Here is a 22,989-nt window from a genome sequence, read left to right on the forward strand (position 1 = left end):
TTTTAATTTCATTTCATTTCATTTCTTTGAGGGGAGAGTTACAGTGAAGCATGAGTCACAGCACAAGAAATGCTTGCCTTAGTAAACACTACTATTCATGGTAAAAACCCATTATAAATGGACAGGAAAGGAGAAATAAGATTCTCTATGTGTCTGATCTTCTACATATTTTTTCTCTCTGTAGAATGGAGTGATGATGAGTCATGTTTCCGCTTTTCTCTCATATCCGGTTTCTGATATTCGATCCATTTTTCTTTTTCATTAGCAAACATGCCCATCGCTCATCCACCAATCAGCACGGCCGCACGTGGCCACCGGCCAATCAGAAGAGTGCAGTGGAACATCTAAATGATATCATTAAAAACAAAAGACATTGTGCGCGCCATCCATCTCGGCAACAACAAAACGATTAATTCAATTCACTTTATTCATTTCCTTTCACAGACTGCCGTGCCACGCCTGTACAAATTCAATCTGTCTGTCTGAGAGAAAGAAATAAGGCGCAATAAATGAGAAAAAAGAGGGGGTTGTAATAAATTAAAGGGGCGTTTGGTCTGTGTAATGTTTGGGTGTCAAGGGACCACACGGTGAACGGGTAACATAACGTGAGTGACAAGTTCATTCTCAAAAGATCAACACGACAAATCGCTTTTATTACAAACACAAAACACCCACTCGAAAACATTGACTTTCACACTTAAACATATGCGATCAGCAAGCATTCTGAATTTCAAACAGGCTTCTATAGGACTCTATCTTGCGCTCATATGAAGTGAAAATCGTAATTCTACCGTCCCTCACAAAATTGATCTGCAATTTGGAGGCAGTGCAAATTAGCATGGCTCGCAGCTCTCACACCTGATGTGTGTTTGTGTGAACGTAGCTATATGTGTGAATGTGGGTTGGCATGAGTGTGTCTCACCTCCAGAACATGCTCAGCCTGTTGTTCACGATCCAGTTTCCGAGAGGTTGTGGTAATCAGACCTGCAACACACAAAATCACTCGTTTTAGCAGGTGCTTTATAAATATTCTTTGATCCAACCACTTCTGCAGTCTCTAACTACAGGTAATGACAGTGGTTAAGTTTCACAAACCTTAAATTCACAAAACTAGCTTCATCGTTGTTAGATGAAATTCACTAAAAGTAATGAGTACTTGGAGTTTTTGATACTGTAAGGGAACAAAATAGACTTCTTGAATGATTCAGTTAAAATAATGATATCATAAGAGTCATTTGTTTGTGAATGGGACTGCACTGGTCTCGCTACATGCAGCAACTCAATAGTTTCCTTCCCATGGTTTTGTGATGGACATATTTTCCACCTCATATTCAGTTCAGACTACAAACTTAGACCGGATACAATTTTTATTTCTTTGGCATGGCGCTATAGATTGAGCAACAGACCAGTACAGTTGAAAAGCACTGAAGTGAACACTAAAAAATTAATTTAAAAAAGTATGATATATAGTAGTGAGGAAAAAACACTGAAAGATAAACAAGCAAATAATTAATGCTGTCAAACAATTAATCGCGATTAATCACATCCAAAATAAAAGTTTTTGTTTACATAATATGTGTGTACTGTGTATATTTATTAGGTATATATAAATATACACATATTCCTCTTAAATATATACATGCATGTGTGTGTATTTTATATACACAATAACATATATTATGTAAACAAACTTTTATTTTGGATGCGATTGATCGGTTGACAGCACTAGTAACTAGTAAACAAAAAGTATGCAATAAATAATAAAATAAAATAATAGTAATAAATCATTTGCAAATGTTAGGGTCAGAAAGGATTCATTAATGAGCATTAATGATGCTCACAAGTTGAAGAAAAGTGACTGTAAAAACATTTATAATATTACAAAATGTATACTCCAAATAAATGCTGTTCTTTTGAGCTTTTCATTCAACAAAGAATCCTGAAAAAAAAATATATATAGCACTGCTTCCACAAAAATACTAAGCAGCACAACTCTTTTTAAAATGAATAATAATCAGAAATGTTTTTGAGCAGCACATCAGCATTTTATAATGATCTCTGCAGGATCCTGTGACACTGAAGGCTGATGCTGAAAATTCAAATTTGCATCACAGGAATAAATTATATTTTAAAGTATATTCACATAGAAAACAGTTATTTTAAATATTAATAATATTTCACAATATTACAGATTTTACTGTTTTTGTTTTCAAATAAATGCAGCCTTGGTGAGCAAAAGAGACTTTTTATAAAAACATTTAAAAATCTCATGGAAACAAATTTTTAGGTAATAATATATTACCTAGAAGGAATGTGGGTAGTGCAATTGATTAAAAAAAGTTAAAATTACAATTGAAAAGATTATATATCACTACGAAAACCAATTTTTGCTATGTTGGTTTTAAATTTTTTGGGTTTTTAATTTTTTTTTTAGCCCTGCTGTTGTGCTCCTACAGTAATGTTCTCCGTGGCTCGTCAAAGTGCCTGCAGGTCCTTAAGTATGCTTTCTGATCAGGCGCATCCCAGGGCGCCCCATCACTGACCCATATCAGAGATGAAGAGAGACACAAGGAGGAAGAGAAAGAGAGGGGGCAGCTGTGTTGAATCAAGTCACAGAGGCGCAAGGCACTCGTACTGAGAGAGAGAAAAAACGGAAGGAGAAAACAAAAAGAGGAGAACGGGAGAGGAGGGGAACGTGGGGACAAACAAAAAGACCAGAGAGAAAAGTTTACTGATGACATCATGCCTGTAACACACACACACACACACACACACACACAAACAGAGTCCGTTTGAGGCCCCACTGGATAATTGCTGCTACCTGAATGGGGTTTACTGGTCATAGTGGGCAAGTGGGGTCTTAACGTCTACAGACTTCTGATCTCATCGTCATGGCAACCAGAGGCTCGTTACACAGCTACCACTCATGACTGGTGTGTGTGGGAAAGTAAGTCTGCATACGGGGGGAAAACGGACGGATTAGAGCTTTAACGTTGGACACCGAACACCCACGCAGGCTTTTTATGTGACATCCATAATATAGGGTACTCAAAAAAACAAATCCCCCAGACGCACACTTTCATAGTCGAAAGTTTCTCTTAAAGGGACAGATCACCCAAAAATGAAAAGTTGGTTATCATTTACTCACCCTCATATCATTTCACCTCAGTTTCTTTCTTCTGTTGAGTACCGTACAAGATATTTTGAAGAATTTTGGTAACCAAACAGTTGACGGTACCCATTGACTTTCATAGTATGGAAAAAAAAATAAAAAATACAATTGAAGTCAATGGCTACCGTCAACTGTTTGGTTGCCAACATTCTACAAAATATCTACTTTTGTGTTCAAGAGAAGAAAAACTCACATAAGTGACATGAGGGTGAGAAAATTTGAATTTTTGGGTGATCTACCTCTTTAACCTGCTTTTATTTAACAGCAATAGATTTGCTAATGAGGGTGTCTTTGTATAAGGATCCAGTCAGTGAGAATGAGTGTGCGCTTAGCTAAAGAACAGCTGCATTCACTGGAATTAGCATATTAATTAGAGAGACGAGTGATTACAAGCAATTAACTAAAACAGCAATAGTATACAACAGCATATCTATACAGGCCAGTTATCTGTTACGTGTAGAATATGCATAAGATGTAGCTTCCTTTTTATCTTTTTAGTTTTTGAATTATATTATAATCGCCACATGCATTTATTTCACGGTGCATTTGTCTTTTGTTCCTCCACAGTCGTTAAAGGTTCACACGGGAGGCATTGATTTCCCAAGAAACTCATTGTGGATAAAAAATAACATCAAAACCTTTGGAAACTGCCGGCGTTACGTGTGTTTTGTGCGTCGAATGGTTGCAGGTGGGAATTGGCCCATATGAGTGTGTCTGTGATTCATTGGTGGGGTCGGTGTCATAAATTCGAAACGCACACCAAAGGAACGTAAACCGGCCACACACACACACACACACATGCTGAGATCACACTGCATCTATAAATCAACAGCCGTCTGAAAAAGACAAAGAAACAAGAGAGTGGCAGATTTCAGCACAGAGGCGATTCATGCTGCTTTTTAAATTGCACGCTTTTTCTAAATGTCAAAACGGCATCCATAATTTATAGCGAGCCTTTGCAGTGATTGAAAAACTTTTGCACTGTCTTGCACAGATTATTTTTAATAAACAACATGATTAAACAAGTTTATTTAAATGCATACTTTTATCAAGTAAATGTCATAAATGGTCAGTTTTTATCCTCCTTTTGTACTTGAACAGTTATTTTCAGTATTTCTGCTTTAATCATAACTATTTTATAAAGAGAAACTGGGATTACTGATATATTAAATTAATTAACCATGAGTCATTTTATCATTCCAGGAATTTCATGTGTATGTCCTTTGATAAAATCAACAATATCAGATTACATCTTGATTTTGTGCTTAATTTAATAATACATTAATGCAATACATAATTAATTTTAAATATTATTTTTAAACATGAAAAAGTTAAATATTTATTAAATTTATTAATAATTTTATATATAAAAATATATTAAGAGATTATTGTAATATAATAATTTATTCATGTAATTCCTTATTAATATTAATGACTTCTTAATCATAATCTTAATATTTAATACTTTGAGTAATCTTAAGTAAACACCCTCTGTCAGTTATTCAATGTGCACGTCTTCATGAAAAACATAAAATGTATAAAAATAACACACACACATATATATATATACATATATACATATATATATATATATATATATATATATATATATATATATATATATATATAATAAAAAAATACATAAATATGAAATAATTTTAATGCTGTTTTCTTGTCAAAGAAATAATGCAAACAGTAAGGCACAAAACATTTTATACAAGCACTTGGATGCAAACTACAAAAGCTTTCAAAATATCTTTTTAGGATATTAAACCATTAAAATAAAAGTTATCATGAGAAGAACTATTTACAATTATGCACTATTTCTAGGTCACTAATCAAATGTACACTATTATTCAAAAGCCTGTTTTGTTTTTGCCCGTTTTGTCTCTTTAGGTTTCCAAGTCTGCATTTATTTGATTAAAAATACAGTAAAAACTAATTGAACTGTTTTCAATTTGAATATATTTTAAAATATAATTTACTCCTGTGATCAAAGCTGAATTTTCAGCATCATTACTCCAGTCTTCAGTGTCACACGATCCTTCAGAAATCATTCTAATATACTGATTTGATGCTCAAAAGACATTTCTTATTATTATCACTGGTCGTGCGTGGGTTCATACGTTTCTTGGGTATTTCTGGCCTAATTCTGTCAGTACATTACAGATAAAACGTAAAGCTTTATAAAGAAACACCACCACAGAAGTACTTTAAAGATATGGCTTATTACGCCATGCTATCGCAGAAATGACGAACGATGCTTTTGATAAAACTCCGGGAGTCGTCTATTATTCCAAATGATCCATTATGGAGGATAATCAGAACGATCGCAATCACGGTGAGCAGAACGAATGCAGATCTCTGCTTCAAGAACGGAGAAAACAGGGTGTTTACATGCTGTAGAAGAAGCAGTGATTATCGGAGCCACAGCAGACAGAGAAAGAGAGAGCGCTATTCTTAGTGTCTTTCATCATGAGGAGGAAGACAGAACAGAGCGAGAGAAAGACGGAAGGATGTTAAGGAGTCGCAGGGGGATGGAATGGAAGAGTAAGAAACCGAGAAAGAGACAAAAAGACACGTAAGACCTTGTGAACGAGAGAATGGGAGGGTGATGCAGCGAGAGAGGGAGGAGAGGAAGGTGTTAGGAGAGGATAAGAGAGAGATGAGAGAGGATGAGACGGAGGGGGAGGAAAGACGAGGAGGAGAACTCGGGGTTGGAGGAGACCAAACGCGAATGTGTGAAACCTGCAGACGAGATTCACAGAGACGCAAATTACTGCTGAGACAAGCAGAAGAGCGAAAGAGCGAGATTTCGCAAGCCTTTTGAAGAGTTTAAAGCTGAAAACAAGCAATGTTGTAGAAGTTTGAAGACTTGACCGTTCATCCGTCCAAATAGACTGTGACTGACGAGTGAATAAAATCCAGTTAGGAACCGCTACACAATGCGTGGTTTGAATTGCTAGAATGACAGTGTGGCTCTGGCTGTTTCACCTGACGTAAGTGAATGAAATAAACGATGTTCATGCGCTCGGCTGAAGCGACTGTCTAATAATGATGGAAGTGTTTGTGTTTAGCTCTCCTCCTGTGATCTTACACACTCTGAGCTGCTGTCGCCTCGTCTGCAGGAGACTCTGTTTACTGACTGCAGAGCAGCTTTTAGCTCTAACTCAGTGGAAAGCCACGGGAAATTATTTTAAAAGATGTTTTTACCCCCCTACAGAATCCCATAGGGGACACATGTATGATCTGTTCCATGCATTAGAAAAAAATCACAAAAAAAAAAGAGTTTTGATGTTATGAGAGGTAACGTTTCACATAGATGCTGGCTAAGATATGATATAATGGGAAAACATGCAAGGAAAAACCTTTTATATAAATACATATACACACATGTATAATGTATTATAATACATTACGTATTAGTTATGTATTGTGTGTTTTTAAATAAAATACAGAATTAAATAAATACATTTCTTTAGGATTTTTAATGATACAATTTTACATTAACTATATACACTGCAATTTACATTATAAATGAATAAAAAATATTATATTGATACAAATATGTATATTTACAAAATACAAAATGTTCAATTATAAATGTAAAAAATATAATAATGAAAATATGAAATGTGAAAAATTTAAATAGGCAAGGAAATAACTTATTTTATATAAATCATTAGATATTAGATATTACACTACATATTAGTTATGTATAATATATATATTAAATATTTGTATTACACACATTGTGTATGTAGTATTTTAATTATGCTGTTTAATTATTTTTTTCTTATAAATTAACTGTATATATATATATATATATATATATATATATATATATATATATATATATATATATATATATATATATATATATATATATATATATATATCATGCATTACACATAACAAATATTATATGCACACACAAATACATAAATAAATCAACACAATTTTTTAAATGAAAAATGATGTAAAAGACATTTCATGACCACTCAGAAATATTTATGGCCATTACATATTCTCAATTCACCCGCTACTGGCAGGTGTGACAAAAACATCATTTTGGCACACATCCATTCCTCCCATCTATCCGTACATATATTTACCTATTCAATCATCTGTCCATCCATCCACCCGTTCAAGACAACATGTGTAGCGTCTGGTGGGATGTTTGGAAGCACAATGAGAGCAAAATGATGCTTAGGGAGCGTGTAGAAACGGCTCATGATTTTAGGAAGTGTGTTCAGAAGGCTGTAATGTTTAGGGAGAATGGAGGAGTGTGTCAGTAAACTGAGGTGAATGAACTATAATACTAGAGTTTTGCTCATGTTGTTCAGGGAGCGTGTATAAACTGTTCAGTTCTGAATTTGTTTGTAGATGCACTAGGGAACACAGACTCTGAACTTAAGCTTAAACGCGCTTCCAAATGGTGCAATTTCCCACTGCTGTGTATAACCCAGAAAGTCTAAATGAATTCATCACTGCACATAAGCAACAGAATACACTGAATCCATAGAGGACCTGTGTTGTGGATCAGCAACAGTAGGCTTTGATTAATAGTACATGATCTTGCTTCAGTTTATCATTCATAAATCTATGTAATAAGACCATTTTAGCCATTGCTTATTTTTCTTTCATTGTAATATTTACTAAAATTAGTTCAAAACTGCTTTTATGGAATCTGCAAATTATTAAAATAATACTTTTATTTGCATTAATATAAAATAATCAAATAAACCACCACCATTATTATTAGTAGTATTGTTTGATGTTAACATAAAAGCAAAATAATAAAAATACTACTACCACCAGTACTACTACTAGTACTACTAATGATGTTTTTTTATGTTGCTGTTGGTGGTGGTTTATTTTTTATATGATATTAAATTAATGATAATAAAAGGTATGATTATGATGTGTGAATTATTACTATTATTACTATATAATTATATAGTAACAACAATATTAGTAATAATAATAACATCAATAACAATAATAAACATCACCATAATCATTATATTATTATTATATTAATAATACATTTTATATATATTTATATATGTATATTTTTTTTTTATTTTTTTTTTTTGGTGGGGTTGGTTGGCCCTGTGTTGCGGTTTCTGTGTTATACTTTTGAAAAGATGTCAGTTTTGGACTGAGCTAAGATTTTATTCTTTTTTTCTTCTGGCCTTTTATTTGTTGCCTGTATGCAGTATTGATACCAGAGGCTGGCTTTCTGGTATCGATTAACTGAGTTGTTTAGGGTTTGTGTATAAACTCCTCAGTTACAAACACATCTGCAAAAGCAATAAAGTGTAAGAGCAATGTCCCCCATGACAGTACAGAAATCTTTCAGAAGCATGTGTAAACTATCATAAGAGACCACACATCTCTCAGCGCAGGCAACGTGTGTATTGTAAACTACAATATAACTTTAACTGTCCCAGCAGATGTGTTAGACTGCCGAGGGAGCACACAAACAAGAAGCGCAGACGTGTCTAGGGAGCGTGTGCAAACTCCAGTCTTGTGAAAGAACTAAAGATGTTTTGTTTTGGAGTCACCTTCACAAAACGCTGCAGTGCATCATCAAAATATCCTCATAACATCTGCTTCCAACCATGCTGACTACACACACACACTTTCAAAAAACACACACCCTGGCTCTGTTTTCTCAGAAATGTGTCAATAAATAAACATTTCCTTGCGGCCCGCACAAACTCCAGTGACTCAAATATGTCATTAATTAAACACACACACACACACACACACACACACACATATAACAGGGTCTGAATTTTCAAAGCTGTGCATCATGTTCTCCACTTGAAAAGAAACGTTATACAAATCAACTCTGGCTATCCCAGAAACATCAATTGCAACTCTGCTTTATAGGAGAATAATAAAATGACCTCTAAAGTCATCTTTACTGCTCAATACTTCTCCACAAGTACTTTATTTAAACCTGGAATTGAATGAAGTTTCCCGAGAGCGGTAATTTCATCTCTCTCTGTGCGCTCGGTATATTTGACATGGCATCAATAATTCATGTAATCCATATACATAAACAGACAAACAAGTTTCCAAATAAAAGCCCAACAAACAGAGCAGGGGTGTGTGTGCCAGCTAGATGGTGATGTATAATCGTCTCTGTTACACACATACATTTAAACACGATCAGGCTGAAAGGCCTTGATGCTTAGATCTCATGATGCTTAGAGTAGGTGAGAGCAGAGGCCAGACCTGCATCCGTTTGATTAACATTTAGACAGCTTTCACTAAAATAAACGAATACAAGACTGAAATCAAACAATTCACACCTCTGCAAAAGAGAGCGAGCGATAGAATGATAGATAGAACAACTGAACTGCAGAACAATAGAACGATAGATAGAACTTCAGAACGACAGAAAGGCAGAATGATAGAAAGAATGACAGAACAATAGAACAATAGACAGAACGATAGAAAAATAGAATGATAGAACGATAGAACAATAGAATAGACAGACAGACAGACAGAGAGATAGACAGACAGACAGACAGACAGACAGACAGATAGATAGAAGGATAGACAGACAGACAGATAGATTGACAGATAGATAGACAGATAGAAGGATAGAATGACAGAATGACAGACAGAATGACAGACAGACAGACAGACAGACAGACAGACAGTTAGTTAGACAGACAGATAGAAGGATAGACAGACAGACAGACAGAGAGACAGAGAAAGAACGACAGATAGAAGGATAGAATGACAGAATGATAGACAGACAGACAGAGAGACAGAGAAAGAACGACAGATAGAAGGATAGAATGATAGACAGACAGACAGACAGACAGATAGACAGACAGACAGACAGACAGACAGACAGATAGATAGAAGGATAGACAGACAGACAGATAGATTGACAGATAGATAGACAGATAGAAGGATAGAAGGATAGAATGACAGAATGACAGACAGAATGACAGACAGACAGACAGACAGACAGACAGACAGACAGACAGTTAGTTAGACAGACAGATAGAAGGATAGACAGACAGACAGACAGAGAGACAGAGAAAGAACGACAGATAGAAGGATAGAATGACAGAATGATAGACAGACAGACAGACAGAGAGACAGAGAAAGAACGACAGATAGAAGGATAGAATGATAGACAGACAGACAGACAGACAGACAGACAGACAGACAGACAGACAGACAGACAGACAGATAGATAGATAGATAGATAGATAGATAGATAGATAGATAGATAGATAGATAGATAGATAGATAGATGACACAACAGAACGATAGAACAGTAGATAGATAGATAGATAGAGTAACATTTATCTGGACTCTTTTTCCAGAAGGATCCATAGATGGTGACCATGCTTTCACATTGATCTGTAACAAGATCGAACACACACACACACACACACACATACAGACAAACGTCTACAGAAAATTGATGTGTTGTGAGTTTTTCAGGAAATGCAGTTTATGAAAATAAATTTATTGCATCAAACCTCACAAGACTTTCTGATCTTTCTCTCTGGCTGCGTCCCTTTTGCTGTTGCCTTCTGTCTTTCTGACAGCTTGACCTTTTGTGACCTTTACAAAGTTTTTAATTAGGATCGCTGCTTCCTGCTGACATGCACTATGGGGCGTGTGGCTGGAGGGAAGGGCCTGTAGCTATGAAATTAATCTGTCAATCAAAGGCAAATCCATAACACCAGCCAATCAGCAGCCAGGATTTACAGTAGGCTCAAACGATGATGTCATAATGCGGAGAACAGCGACGACCTCAAGAACTCACACACCCAGATGCTGATATTTAAATGAGTGAATTTAAATACTAAATGAGCAGAATTAATTAATGCACAAGAAGGAAAAATTAGCTTTATCTACACCAAAGACTAAAACACTCATAAAAAGAAAAAAACTAAACAAAAAGACAAAGTTATTACCATGTTTTTCAGACACAGTACCATGGTAAATCACAGTATATACAAATGATGGATAGATGGATGGATGGATAGACAGAGAGAAGGATGGATTTATGGATAGATTGATGATAGAACAATAGATGGATGGATAGAACGATAGAACGATAGATAGATAGACATACAGACAGACAGACAGACAGACAGACAGACAGACAGACAGACAGACAGACAGACAGACGACACAACAGAACGATAGAACTATAGATAGATAGATAGACAGACAGACAGACAGACAGACAGACAGACAGACAGACAGACAGACAGACAGACAGACGACACAACAGAACGATAGAACTAGATAGATAGACAGACAGATAGACAGACAGACAGACAGACAGACAGACAGACAGACAGACAGACAGACAGACAGACAGATAGATAGACAGATAGACAGATAGATAGATGGATGGTCAGAAAGGCAGAAGATGGACAGATAGATGGATAGAATGATGGATGATGGAAGTTGGATAGATGGACATAACGAAGGCTGGATGGATAGATGGATGGATCATCTGATATTTATTATATCTATCACACAGGAGGAGTTTGATTGACAGGACACTGACCGGTGCGCGGGTTGATGCTGAAGAAGTTCTGCGGGTTGCCGCTGGAGATACGGAATGACAGGCGGGGCTCGGTTGCCGTGGCGTCAGGGTCCTGCGCCTGGATCTGAATGACGGACTGGTCCTTCGGGGAATTTTCCGGAATGGTGGCGTGATACATCGGCTCAGATGTGAGGGGAGCGTTATCGTTAACATCCTCAACCTGTTCAAACACACAGATTTATCACACATTATCTATCTATCTATCTATCTATCTATCTATCTATCTATCTATCTATCTATCTATCTATCTATCTATCTATCTATCTATCTATCTATCTATCTATCTATCTATCTATCTATCTATCTATCCTCACAAAGGATACACACTAATTTACCTGTATATACACTTGTAGTGCTGCTGACTGCGGTACCACTCCCAGATCAGTAGCGTACACCGTCAGCCAATAGGAATCCTGCGTCTCTCGGTCCAACAGATCTGTAGTGTAGATGACACCTGCAATATAAAATGGATAAAAACACCAAAACATCACAAGCTGAACATTTTAATTCCAGTCAAACAGTGGCAGAATCGATAATTTAGTTTCAATGCATTCTTCACTGAGACTGACAAAACTCATATTAACTCTGATAGCAGCAATTGCTGTCAAAAAAGCAATTACAGAGCAGAAACATTAAAACAACCGAGCTGTGTAAATTGCTATACTGTTCAAATTTGGTCTCATATCTCAGATTAATATTCTAATTGAGCAGTTTATCTTTGAAGAGTGTTTGGTGCTATTAAAAACATAACGGCAACAATGGCTCAGCCAATGGCATGTGTTTGGGGCGGGGCTTCCTTCTTAGCTGGCCAATGGCCAAAAAACCTGTTTGAAAACAGTCATTATTACAGAAGGTCTGTTTTCTGATGCTAGTGGTGCAGAAATTACTGCAGAATAATTGAATGTTATAACTGAATAATGGAATTGTTTTATTGGTAAAATACTGTCTTTTATTTCAGATTAATGTACCAAGCGAACAATTTGTCAGGTAATTTTCTTGAAAAGTGTGTGGCGCTGTCAAAACATTGCTGTTTGTTTGGGCCTACCACAGCAACAATGTCTTAGCCAATTGCTTGAGTTTGGGGCGGGGCTTCCTGTTTGGCTGGCCAATGGTGACTGTTCTGGAAACCTCGTCACTGTTCTGTGGTGACGCTAGTGGTGAGTCACCTTTGAAAATCTCTGTTTTTCTGTGATAATACAGCAGAACACAGGTTGTGGTAAATTTAGATCAATAAGGAGGTCACTTCCATAAGTCATGTAACAGAAACAGAGCAGAAGAAAAAGCAATCCTCAGGCTACAGACAAAATAAAACCTGAACCTCTGACCCCAACAACAGCCCGGCATTTTCAATTGCTCCATATAACTGTAAACTGAGGTCTTCAGTCTTGGGGGCAAAAAAAATTAATTATGTCCATGGTCAGAACATAAAAAAAAGGGGGAAAAAAGCAGTTATTCTCAGGGACAGATTTGCCACAAAAAAGTGAGACTTTGCTCTGGTGGGACTGTTGAGCTAGACCTAACCGAAATAAAAGTCTATAAAAAAATTAAATTAAGCAAATATAAAGTAAATACATTTTTATAAAAAATATAAATAATATCTAAAAATAGAGCGTTATATATACATGCATACCTATTTATTTATTTATCCCCATAATTTCTGTATAAATTTTAAGTACTTTTATACCTCTGTGTTTTGACTGAAACTACAGGTACCATGGTAAATTTTCTGCAAAAGAACTAGAATCAGACTTGAATCAGGTAAAGGAATCAGATCAGGTTTCGCTGAATTGAAAAACAGCCTGAGCTTGTGTGTGTGTGTGACATCAATAATTCAGTCTGTCAGCCTGTAGGATTCATAAAATCCTTTAGTTCTCTGTGCTAGAGTGAGAACACACGCAATATATTCGGAACACCAGCAGAACTGCCCGAGGAACCTCAAAATGAGAGTAGACAATGAAAAAAAGGGACACAGTGAGAACGAGAGACAGAGAAGAGAGTGTATTCTACTCTCTGAGGTAATAGAAACTCACTTTAGCCAATCAGAGACACAGATTGGAAAACCAGCCCTGACAAACCAGAGTCATCTTACACCATTACCACCAACCAGAGCAGCTCATTCAACTTCAGACACACACACACACACACACAACATACAGTACACACACATTCACATTCTTCTAAAAGGGGAGATCTATTGTTTTGTACGAAGCTAATTATAATTACTATAAATTCAAAATAGAATAAAAAAATGTATTTTAAAATTAATATTAATATTCTAAGAATATAATACATTTTAATATTATATTCTTTAAAGTGTTTCAACTATTTAAAAATCTGGATTCTGAGGGTGCAAAAAAAAATCTAAATATTGAGAAAATCGCCTTTAAAGTTGTAATACATTTTAATATCATACTCTTATAATAGGAGACATTCCCGAGACATTTACTGTTTTCATAATGCTAATTATAATTACTATAGACAAAAAAAAAAAAAAATTCTAATAACAGAATGCATTTTAGTATTATTATTGACATTCCATAGACATATTGTTTTATATTAAGCTAATTATAATTATTACAGACAAACCAAAATTTAAACCCTACCCTAAAAAGAGCTTTTTATATTTTTTATAAAAATAATAATAAATATTCTAATAACACGTTTTAATTTTATATTCTTCTAAAAGTGAAGATTCCATAGGCATGTATTGTTTTTTTTTTCCAGAGACATTTACATGTGACGTTTAAAATAATAAAATATTTAAATAATAATTCATTTTAATATTATATTATTGTAAAAAGGGGACATTCTTTAGACATCTATTGTTGTTTTTTAAAGCTAATTATTATACACAACCAAAACTCAAAGATTTCTTTTTGTATTTTAATAAAAAAAATATTTTAATTAACATTAAAATAAAGAATTCTAATAATAAAATGCATTTTAATATTATACATTTTATCACTATTATTTGCATTTTCATTTATTTATTTATTAATAATTGCCTTCCAAATGGAAGGTTGTGTCAAATTTAGCTCGCTTTTGTGTACAATTTTGTCCTCAGTCTACAGCTAAGCAGTCACACACACAGTCCTGGCTGGAAGCTGATATTACTGCCAGAGCTGAGCGAGCAGATAGGACAGGCAGAGAGAGAGAAAGAAAGAAAGCGGCGAGCGCAAATAAACGAGTGGAAATGGGGAGATTATTTTGCTTTTCGTCGGTTGTTGTGTTCCTGCTGTTTGACCTAGATGAGAACGATATGAGTCAATGAGAGATTGCCAGCCGGATGGCATGAGGCGTGCACATGTGTGTGTGTGTGCAAATATGTGTGTTAGTAATGCTTTTCATTGGCATAATCTCTGTGATCAATTATTAATGAGAGCCCAATTATCTACATCCTGCCTTTCCCAGCATCCTCTTACTGTAACTCATGGTGTGTCATCGAGATAGTCAGCTCATTAAATATGCAGGTCTCTTATAGATTCGTTAAGAACAGAATACAAATAAGCCTCAAATTAGTCTCGCTGAAGGAGGGAGTGAAAGAGCGACGTGTTTAGGATGAGAGGAAATGTGAGGGTTTTCTGTGTTTATGTATTCTCTCTTCCAATCTTTGATCTTTGACTAATCATTGGTTTAATAATTGATCCTGGTGCTTTTGTGTGTGTCAAAGCTCTGCTTCCCTGCACAGTTATAGTCATACATTAGTTTTGAAATCGTCTCTTAAAGGGACAGAGCACCCAAAAATATAAATTCTGACAGTTCACCCAAAATTGAAAAATCATTTACTCACACTCAAGTTGTTACAAACCCCTATGTTTTCTTTTCTTTTGTGGAACGAAAAAAGGAGATGCTTGGCAGAATGTCCCGGCTGCTTTATTCCACACAGTAGAAGTGCATGGGGACTGGAGCTGTCAATTCCAAAAATTGCTTCATAAAGTAGTTCATATGACTTCTACACTACATTCCAAGCTTTGTGCGAGGAACAGACTGAAACTGACATGTTATTCACTTAAATTTAATTTAAAATTGTGCAAATATGATGCATCAAGATGCATAAGTTTGACGAAGATTTCATGTATGTTTCTCATACAAAGCTACAGAAGTGTACAGTTATGTGTACAGAAGACATGGAATGTATTGCATGAGTCATATGTACTACTTTTATAGAGCTTTTGTTATTTTTGGAGCTTGACAGGCCAAGTCCCCATTCACTTCCACTGTATGGGAAAAAAGCAGCCCGGATAAATCTGTGTTTCCCAAAAGAAAGGAAGCCATACAAGTTTGGAATGACATAATAACTGAGTGACATAATCATTCAAAAGTTTGGGGTCAGTACAATTTTGTGTATTTTGGAAAGAAATGAACACTTCTGCATTAAACTGATCAAAGTGACAGTAAAGACAATTATAATGTTACAAAAGATTTCTATTTCAATTAACTGCTGCTGCACCACAGCTGTTTTCAACTCTGATAATGATCAGAAATGTGTCTTGAGCAGCAAATCAGCTTTGCATCACAGAAATAAATTACATTTAAACAAATATTCAAATACAAAGCAGTTATTTTAATCTGTAATAATATTTCACAACATTACAGAGTTTTCTGTATTTTTGATCACGTAAATGCAGCCTTAGTGAGCATCTTTTAGAAACATTAAAACAATTTCACTGACTCCAAACTTTTGAATGGAAGTGCAAACATTGACAGAATGCTATTTTTTGGTTAAAAAATGACCTTAGCTTGGTCTTCAGATGCATGTATTAAACTGTGCATTTTCATTGGACCCACCAGGGAAAGAACAAACCCAACACTTTTGTAATCTCAGCAGTGTAATTACAAATGGCATTTGTAGTGATTAGAAACAGGGTGTTGTGATACCACATGAGCGTTTAGTGGGACATTATACTTCATTCAGGAACGTTTTTCATGCCGTAGCCTAGCAACCTGAATGAAGTTCGGATAACACATCCCGAAAACCGTCAAAAGTGTCTTTCCATCAAAAACACACATACATACACTAATCCTAATGCACTAAATTCATAGCCTTTATTTAAATCAAATTAAAATGAAGCCAATTAACACTTTAGCAGGATGTATAGTGTGTATGTGCGTGTGTGTAGAAGGTGTTATCTGTCAGTGTGTGTTAGACACTTGTGTAAGCCTGTGAGTGAGACACAAGCGTAGGAGGCACATTCGCTTTCTAGGTAGAGCAGCTTGTGTGTGTGTGTGTGTGTGTGTGTGTATGACAAAAGGAAATTCACAGATTTAGTCGCATCAAAATATCCCTGTGGTTTTAAAGGAGGGTGTTAAGAAAGTGATGACAGGGAGCAGACTTTACTATCTCTTAAACACAGCCTCACAACACAGTAAAAAGCTGCACAGCTCTTGAGAAAACCACACTAAGTCAGTGCCGCCCAACACAACGTACCAACCACAAATGCCTGCGAAACTCTAAACCACAGAACGCAATTTCACAAAATCACAATTACATAACACAGCCTACAGTTTGATAGAAACTCACAACTCCAGACTCAAAGTCAAGTCAAACTGACATCCTCAAAAATGTACATGCTTAAAGGCACTCTTTATTCTTTTATCTTTCTGCCAATTACACTAGAGTTCAGAATTAAACAGTCTTTTTATACTATGGTACCTTATATACTGTTCAAAAGATGGAATCTGTGAGCACATTATTAAAAGTCTTACTGTCCCTTTCAATCAATTTAATGCATCCATGCTTAATAAAAATAAACATCTCTTTTAAAAAGTCTTACATTTACATTTATCTGATGCTTTTATCCAAAGCGACTTACAATTGCTATATATGTCAGAGGTCGCACGCCTCTGGAGCAGCTAGGGGTTAAGTGTCTTGCTCAGGGACACATTGGTGTCTCACAGTGGATTCGAACCCGGGTCTCTCACACCAAAGGCATGTGTCTTATCCACTGCGCCATCACCACCCCACTGAAGTCTTACTGAAAATAAGTAGTAACCTTTTTTAGGACTAACCAACCCAAATTTTGGCAACTTTTCTTCAAATAAAACACAATAATGCAAATACTAAAAACTAACCAACAAACAATATGCAAATTATTTAAATATACACTCTAAAAAAATGCTGGGTTAAATACAACCCAGTGCTGGGTAAATATCGGACAGAACACATGCTGGGTTGTTTTCAACCAACTGGGCAGTAACCCAACCGCTGGGTCCAAACAACCCATTCGCTGGGTTCATCCATATTTTACCCAGCAGTGTAGCTGGACATATTTTAATACGTAATATCAATTTAACACCAGGAACTTCAGAATGACTGGTTTTTACAAATTAGTTCTGTGGAGGAGGTTTATATTAGCTTTAGACATTAAAATATCACTCAACTCAAACCTTTTTCTGATATTCAAGTGGATATGTCCACTTCAAATGATTTACAAAAGGCCAAGATGTGGAACGAGAAAAATGTTAAAAGAAAACCACTGACTGCTGCAACACATCATTGGTTCCGAGCAAATGAGAAGCACTATCATCTGTGCTTTGAACGACTGGCAGCTATTTCTGAACTCCATAAAGGTTTCGAATTCACTGTAATATGAAGAAAATCACGTACCACAGAGAACAAATTGAATAAAGGAAAAGGAACGTGGGCAGCTGGTGAAGTCGGTATTGTACTAGAGGGGAGCATTGACTCTAATAATCAACTTTGATGATTAGATCTAACGTCGACACGGCTATTATGGTTTATTTAGGACAGAGAAACACACATTTAGAGCTTGAGCAGAATATTTTACTTCTGATTAGTCCTTTAACGAAGCAGCAACCTGGAATTAGGCTTTATCGGAAATGCTTAAGTTGTTTTCTGGTTGATTTCATGACGGTTTGGAGTTGTAGTGACCCACTATTTCTGTACAGTGGCATCGGACTGGAAGACATTCTCAAGAGAGCCGGTGCATTCATGCACACTCATGCATACATAATCACTGCGGTTTACATTATACAGACAAAAACGAAATATGAGACATGCTAACGTATACATACAGTAAGCACCAGCAGGCATATGTGATACCACACATACATTTCCAAGAAGTGCATTCAATACTAGGAAAAAAAATTAAATAAATACTGGGTGTAGAAACCATTCTCACTCAGAAATTGCAGGTATATTTCACTAATCGACATTGAATTAAATTTTGAAGTAAAAAAAACAAAACTATTTTCTTGGAAAATGTACTTCAATAGTCTTGTCGTCTTGTCGTGACGTATTGTCAAGTATGGTGACCCATACTCGAAATTGGTGCTCTGCGTTTAACCCATCCAAGTGCACACACACAGCAGTGAGTAGTGAACAAATCCACACACACACACACACACACACACCGTGAACACACACCCGGAGCAGTGGGCAGCCATGCTGCAGCGCCCGGGGGTTCGGTGCCTTGCTCAAGGGCACCTCAGTCGTGGTATTGAGGGTGGAGAGAGCGCTGGACATTCACTCCCCCCACCTACAATTCCTGCCGGCCGGGGGCTCGAACTCGCAACCTTTCGATTACGAGTCCGACTCTCTAACCATTAGGCCACGACTTCCCCCTGTAATCTTAATAATAATCCAATAATCTTAATAATAACATTTGAACTATGAAATCAATTTTTACAGTGAATACGCGTTTCATGTGTTTTTTTCTGAAAAAAGCTCCAATGTTCCTAACTTTCAAATATTTGAACTATGAATAATTTTTTTATTGTGAATAAATGTTTGCATTTGTAATTTCCCTGCAGTGCTACTGTCTATAACTAAAACTAAAATAAATAATAAATAAATAAAATGTGGAATATGTGTTAACAGAAATAAAATATAAAAGTTAGTGCTCAGTTAGTTGCAGAGGCATTATTTCTCATTTTGTTTTAGTTTAACTTGAAGTACTCAAACTAAAACTGAAGTAAAAATGAATATGACAAGAAAAAAAAAAAAGTACTAAACTTTTAACTTCAATGAAAATGGAAAGTATAAAAATACTCAAAAATAATACAAACTATAACAGTATATCAACAATACTAAAATAATTGTGTTATCCTAATGTCAAAACAATTTTTATTATTAAAAATGTATGTGAATCAGGATGTTTTTCAGATAATGCATATGGATAACTTCACTTTCAGACATCTCCGCAACATACACACACTTAAGCACTATGCTTTTAGCGCACGCAAATGCACGCATTGCATAAGCAGGACGCATCTCTTGTGTTCAGTGCTACTTCAGCAGAGAAATCTCAGAAACTCCTACGCACAATTTGCAATAGAGACAGAAAAAGAAAAGACAGTCAGAATGAAAAGAAAGGGAGACAAGAAAGGACAAAAACACAGAGAAAGCCTTTATTGAGTCTGTCATTTTGGTGTGCTCATCCACTTCCCCATGTTATTGCGCTCCTATATTTAGCCAAAGCCTTGCGGGGTTATACAGGGCACAAGGCAGGGTTTCATCCAATCACATCAGGTTACATGACCCAAACACTGAACCTTTGCGAAAATCAGAGTGAAACCGGTGTATGAAGATGACCTGTGTAACATTTACGAGGCTGACAGTGTCATTTCAGCGTTTGATTGGATATGACGTGACATGAACTTGACCGCAAGAGTTTGACTGGCGGATACGGAGGTACTTTGCTATAAAGAGATTGGCTGTTTCAAAACCTTGAGAACTGTTGAACTAGACAACATTTATTAAAAAAAAGGGGATGTAGAAACAATTTTCTCTCAGAAATTGCCAGTAAATTTCACAAATAAGTATTCAAAAATGGAATGGTATTTACTTGTTCTTACTCCAATATTTTTTTCTTTATTTACAGCTTTGATACACATACATACACTATATTGTCAAAAGTATTGGGTCACCCCCTTCTAATGAACATGTTTGACTACTTTAGAGTACAAATCTTAATGTTTAAGCATATAATGATATTCTAGGGAACTGTGTGCTTCTAATTTTATAGCAACAGTTTGGACAGGACCCTTTTCTATTCTAACATGACAGTGCCTCTGTGTATAAGACACGGTTTAAAAAGACATGATTGATTCAGTCAGTGTGGAAGAACTTGACTGGTCTGAAGAAAGCCAAGTCCTGATCCCAGCTGAACACCTCTGGTGTGACTTTATATGCAGACCTTGAGCCAAAAACTCACCAAAAACCTATAAGCATTTATATATATAAATCAATATTGGTTAAGAAAATTTTATTTGTAATTTTTGCCTGTTATAAAAAAAAATGTATTTATGTGTTTCAGTTGCTAAAGCATAATTTCTCAATTAATTTTAGTTTAATTTGAAATACTAAAATAACAAACTAAAACATAAATGGAAAATAATAACTCATAACACACACATAAATCAATAAATAAAACGCAACATATATTATTAATTTGATTTCGAGCATCATAAGTACATTTAAATATTCAATTTGAAAATTAAATGCATCAACAATGTCCAAAATGACTGTCTAGGTATTTAACTTGTAAGATTTTGCAAGACAGCCCCCTTGATCTACACTTAAAAATTGTATCTTCATATGAATCTGCATTGCTTACTAAATAAAAAAGAGATGCTTTAGTACTTTAGCACTTTTTGGTAGGGTGCCATTTGAAATCACAGTACTTCCTGAAATCAACAGGGCGCCACAGTCTGAAGACCTTAGTTGCTGTAAACCATTTTTATGGAATGACACTGAGAAAAAAATTATCTGACAGATATGACTGAATTATGTGTCCTGAAATATCACACCTGTCTCCGAGAGAGCCCTGGGCTCTGTAAAGTGACAAAAAACATGAAATATGTGATTGTGAGCCATGGTCAGACTCTTTGAATGGCCAATAGGAAGACTCTGAGGCACTAGATCTCACATGGCAGCCCATATACGGAAAACAGGATGCCGAGAGCGTCAGTTTGTCTATTTTGACAAAACTGAGATGACATGCACATTTACAGGGTGCAGTTCTGGAAAAGGTTGCATCTAATAAACCCTGGAGGACATTTCATAATGTAGGAATTTGTGAACTTAAAGGACCTTTAAAATCAACATGAAATGCATGAACCCCCATATACTTTCATAATGCGACACATTTGAGAGTGAAATTTGAATGTGTAAAAATGTCTAAAGCTTCCAGTCCCAACATAAAAGGCTTGCAATCAATTATTATACTTCCATAATGTGACTTATTTCTGAGTGAAATTAAAAACAAACAAATAAAAATAGTAATACATTTTAAAGTAGAGTCAGTTAGATCCATAAATAAAAAAAAATGGATATAAAAAAAAAAATGGCTGTTACTAAAAAGAGCCAGGAGGGGCAGGGCTAAAACATCGAGGGCTCGATGATGTCATCTGAAAAGAAACGTCGTTTCAGCACATTTTACACTGATGAATCATACGCAGTAAGCTACATTCAAAAAAGTGAACAGCGTCCGTTTTGATTTCTTGTGATTATAAACTGTAAGTCTATTCCCTTAATTACACACCTGAACTCAAGTACAGCATCAGCAGTCTAACAGTAAAGGATCCGGGTGTCTAAGCGTAAGCCAGGGCTCTTTCAGTGGCACGCAAAGTACTTAACCCTACGACGCTCTGCAGGGACCATCAGTGCAATTAGTGCACTGTAAGTCCCTGCAGATGAAAAGCGTCTGCTCAGCGGCGGCTGTAATGAGCATGGGCTTTTTTTCACACTTTGTGTTTGACATTTTTGATGCTTCGTGTACAATTGAGCAGCCTTGAAACGCTGTTTGTGCTGTGCAAACAATAGAAGCTTCCAAGCTCAAATGAGAATGCATAGAGAGCTCCTCGGCCGTAAGTGCACAGAAAATCCTTAGGATATAACATGCGTGTTTGTCGGAACATGCCTTATGTTTTCAAGCTGAGTCTCCTTATGTGTGTGTGTGTGTGCGCGCGTTGGGGAAAATTGCTTTCTAAGTCATGATTGCATGTACAAAGACACATGTGAAGTGTTTGCTCTCAATTTGTGTGTGTGCACGTGTGCTCTTTAAGCTGTAATTGCGTCTGTAGAGTTGCGCTCCATCCCCGGGTGATTTATGGCCCATGCCAGCACAGAGCTAACAAGGGCAATAAATACCCTCACTTGCTAGTGCTACTGCAAAATGTGTGTGCACTGAGTGTGTGTGTGTATTTGCAAACATGCAATCATGTCATGCAGTGTACAACTGCCTCTTCT

The 22,989-nt window shown here is 36.0% G+C and overlaps 1 protein-coding gene across 1 annotated transcript in view; it reads right to left on the reverse strand.

Moving 5' to 3' along the window:
* The window catches only part of LOC306851857 (protocadherin Fat 3-like), a gene marked incomplete at its 5' end in the record, with an annotated part of 82,964 nt that overhangs the window by 51,211 nt on the left and 8,764 nt on the right, over positions 1 to 22,989 (reverse strand). Inside the window, 3 exons of the mRNA XM_079388333.1 lie at positions 923 to 984; positions 11,739 to 11,937; positions 12,113 to 12,231. Of these exons, the coding sequence (XP_079244459.1) occupies positions 923 to 984; positions 11,739 to 11,937; positions 12,113 to 12,231 (380 nt within the window). The remainder of the gene's footprint in view (positions 1 to 922; positions 985 to 11,738; positions 11,938 to 12,112; positions 12,232 to 22,989) is intronic.

This window comes from Barbus barbus (genome assembly GCF_936440315.1).
Source record: "Barbus barbus genome assembly, chromosome: 31".
Classification (NCBI taxonomy): Eukaryota; Metazoa; Chordata; class Actinopteri; order Cypriniformes; family Cyprinidae; genus Barbus; species Barbus barbus.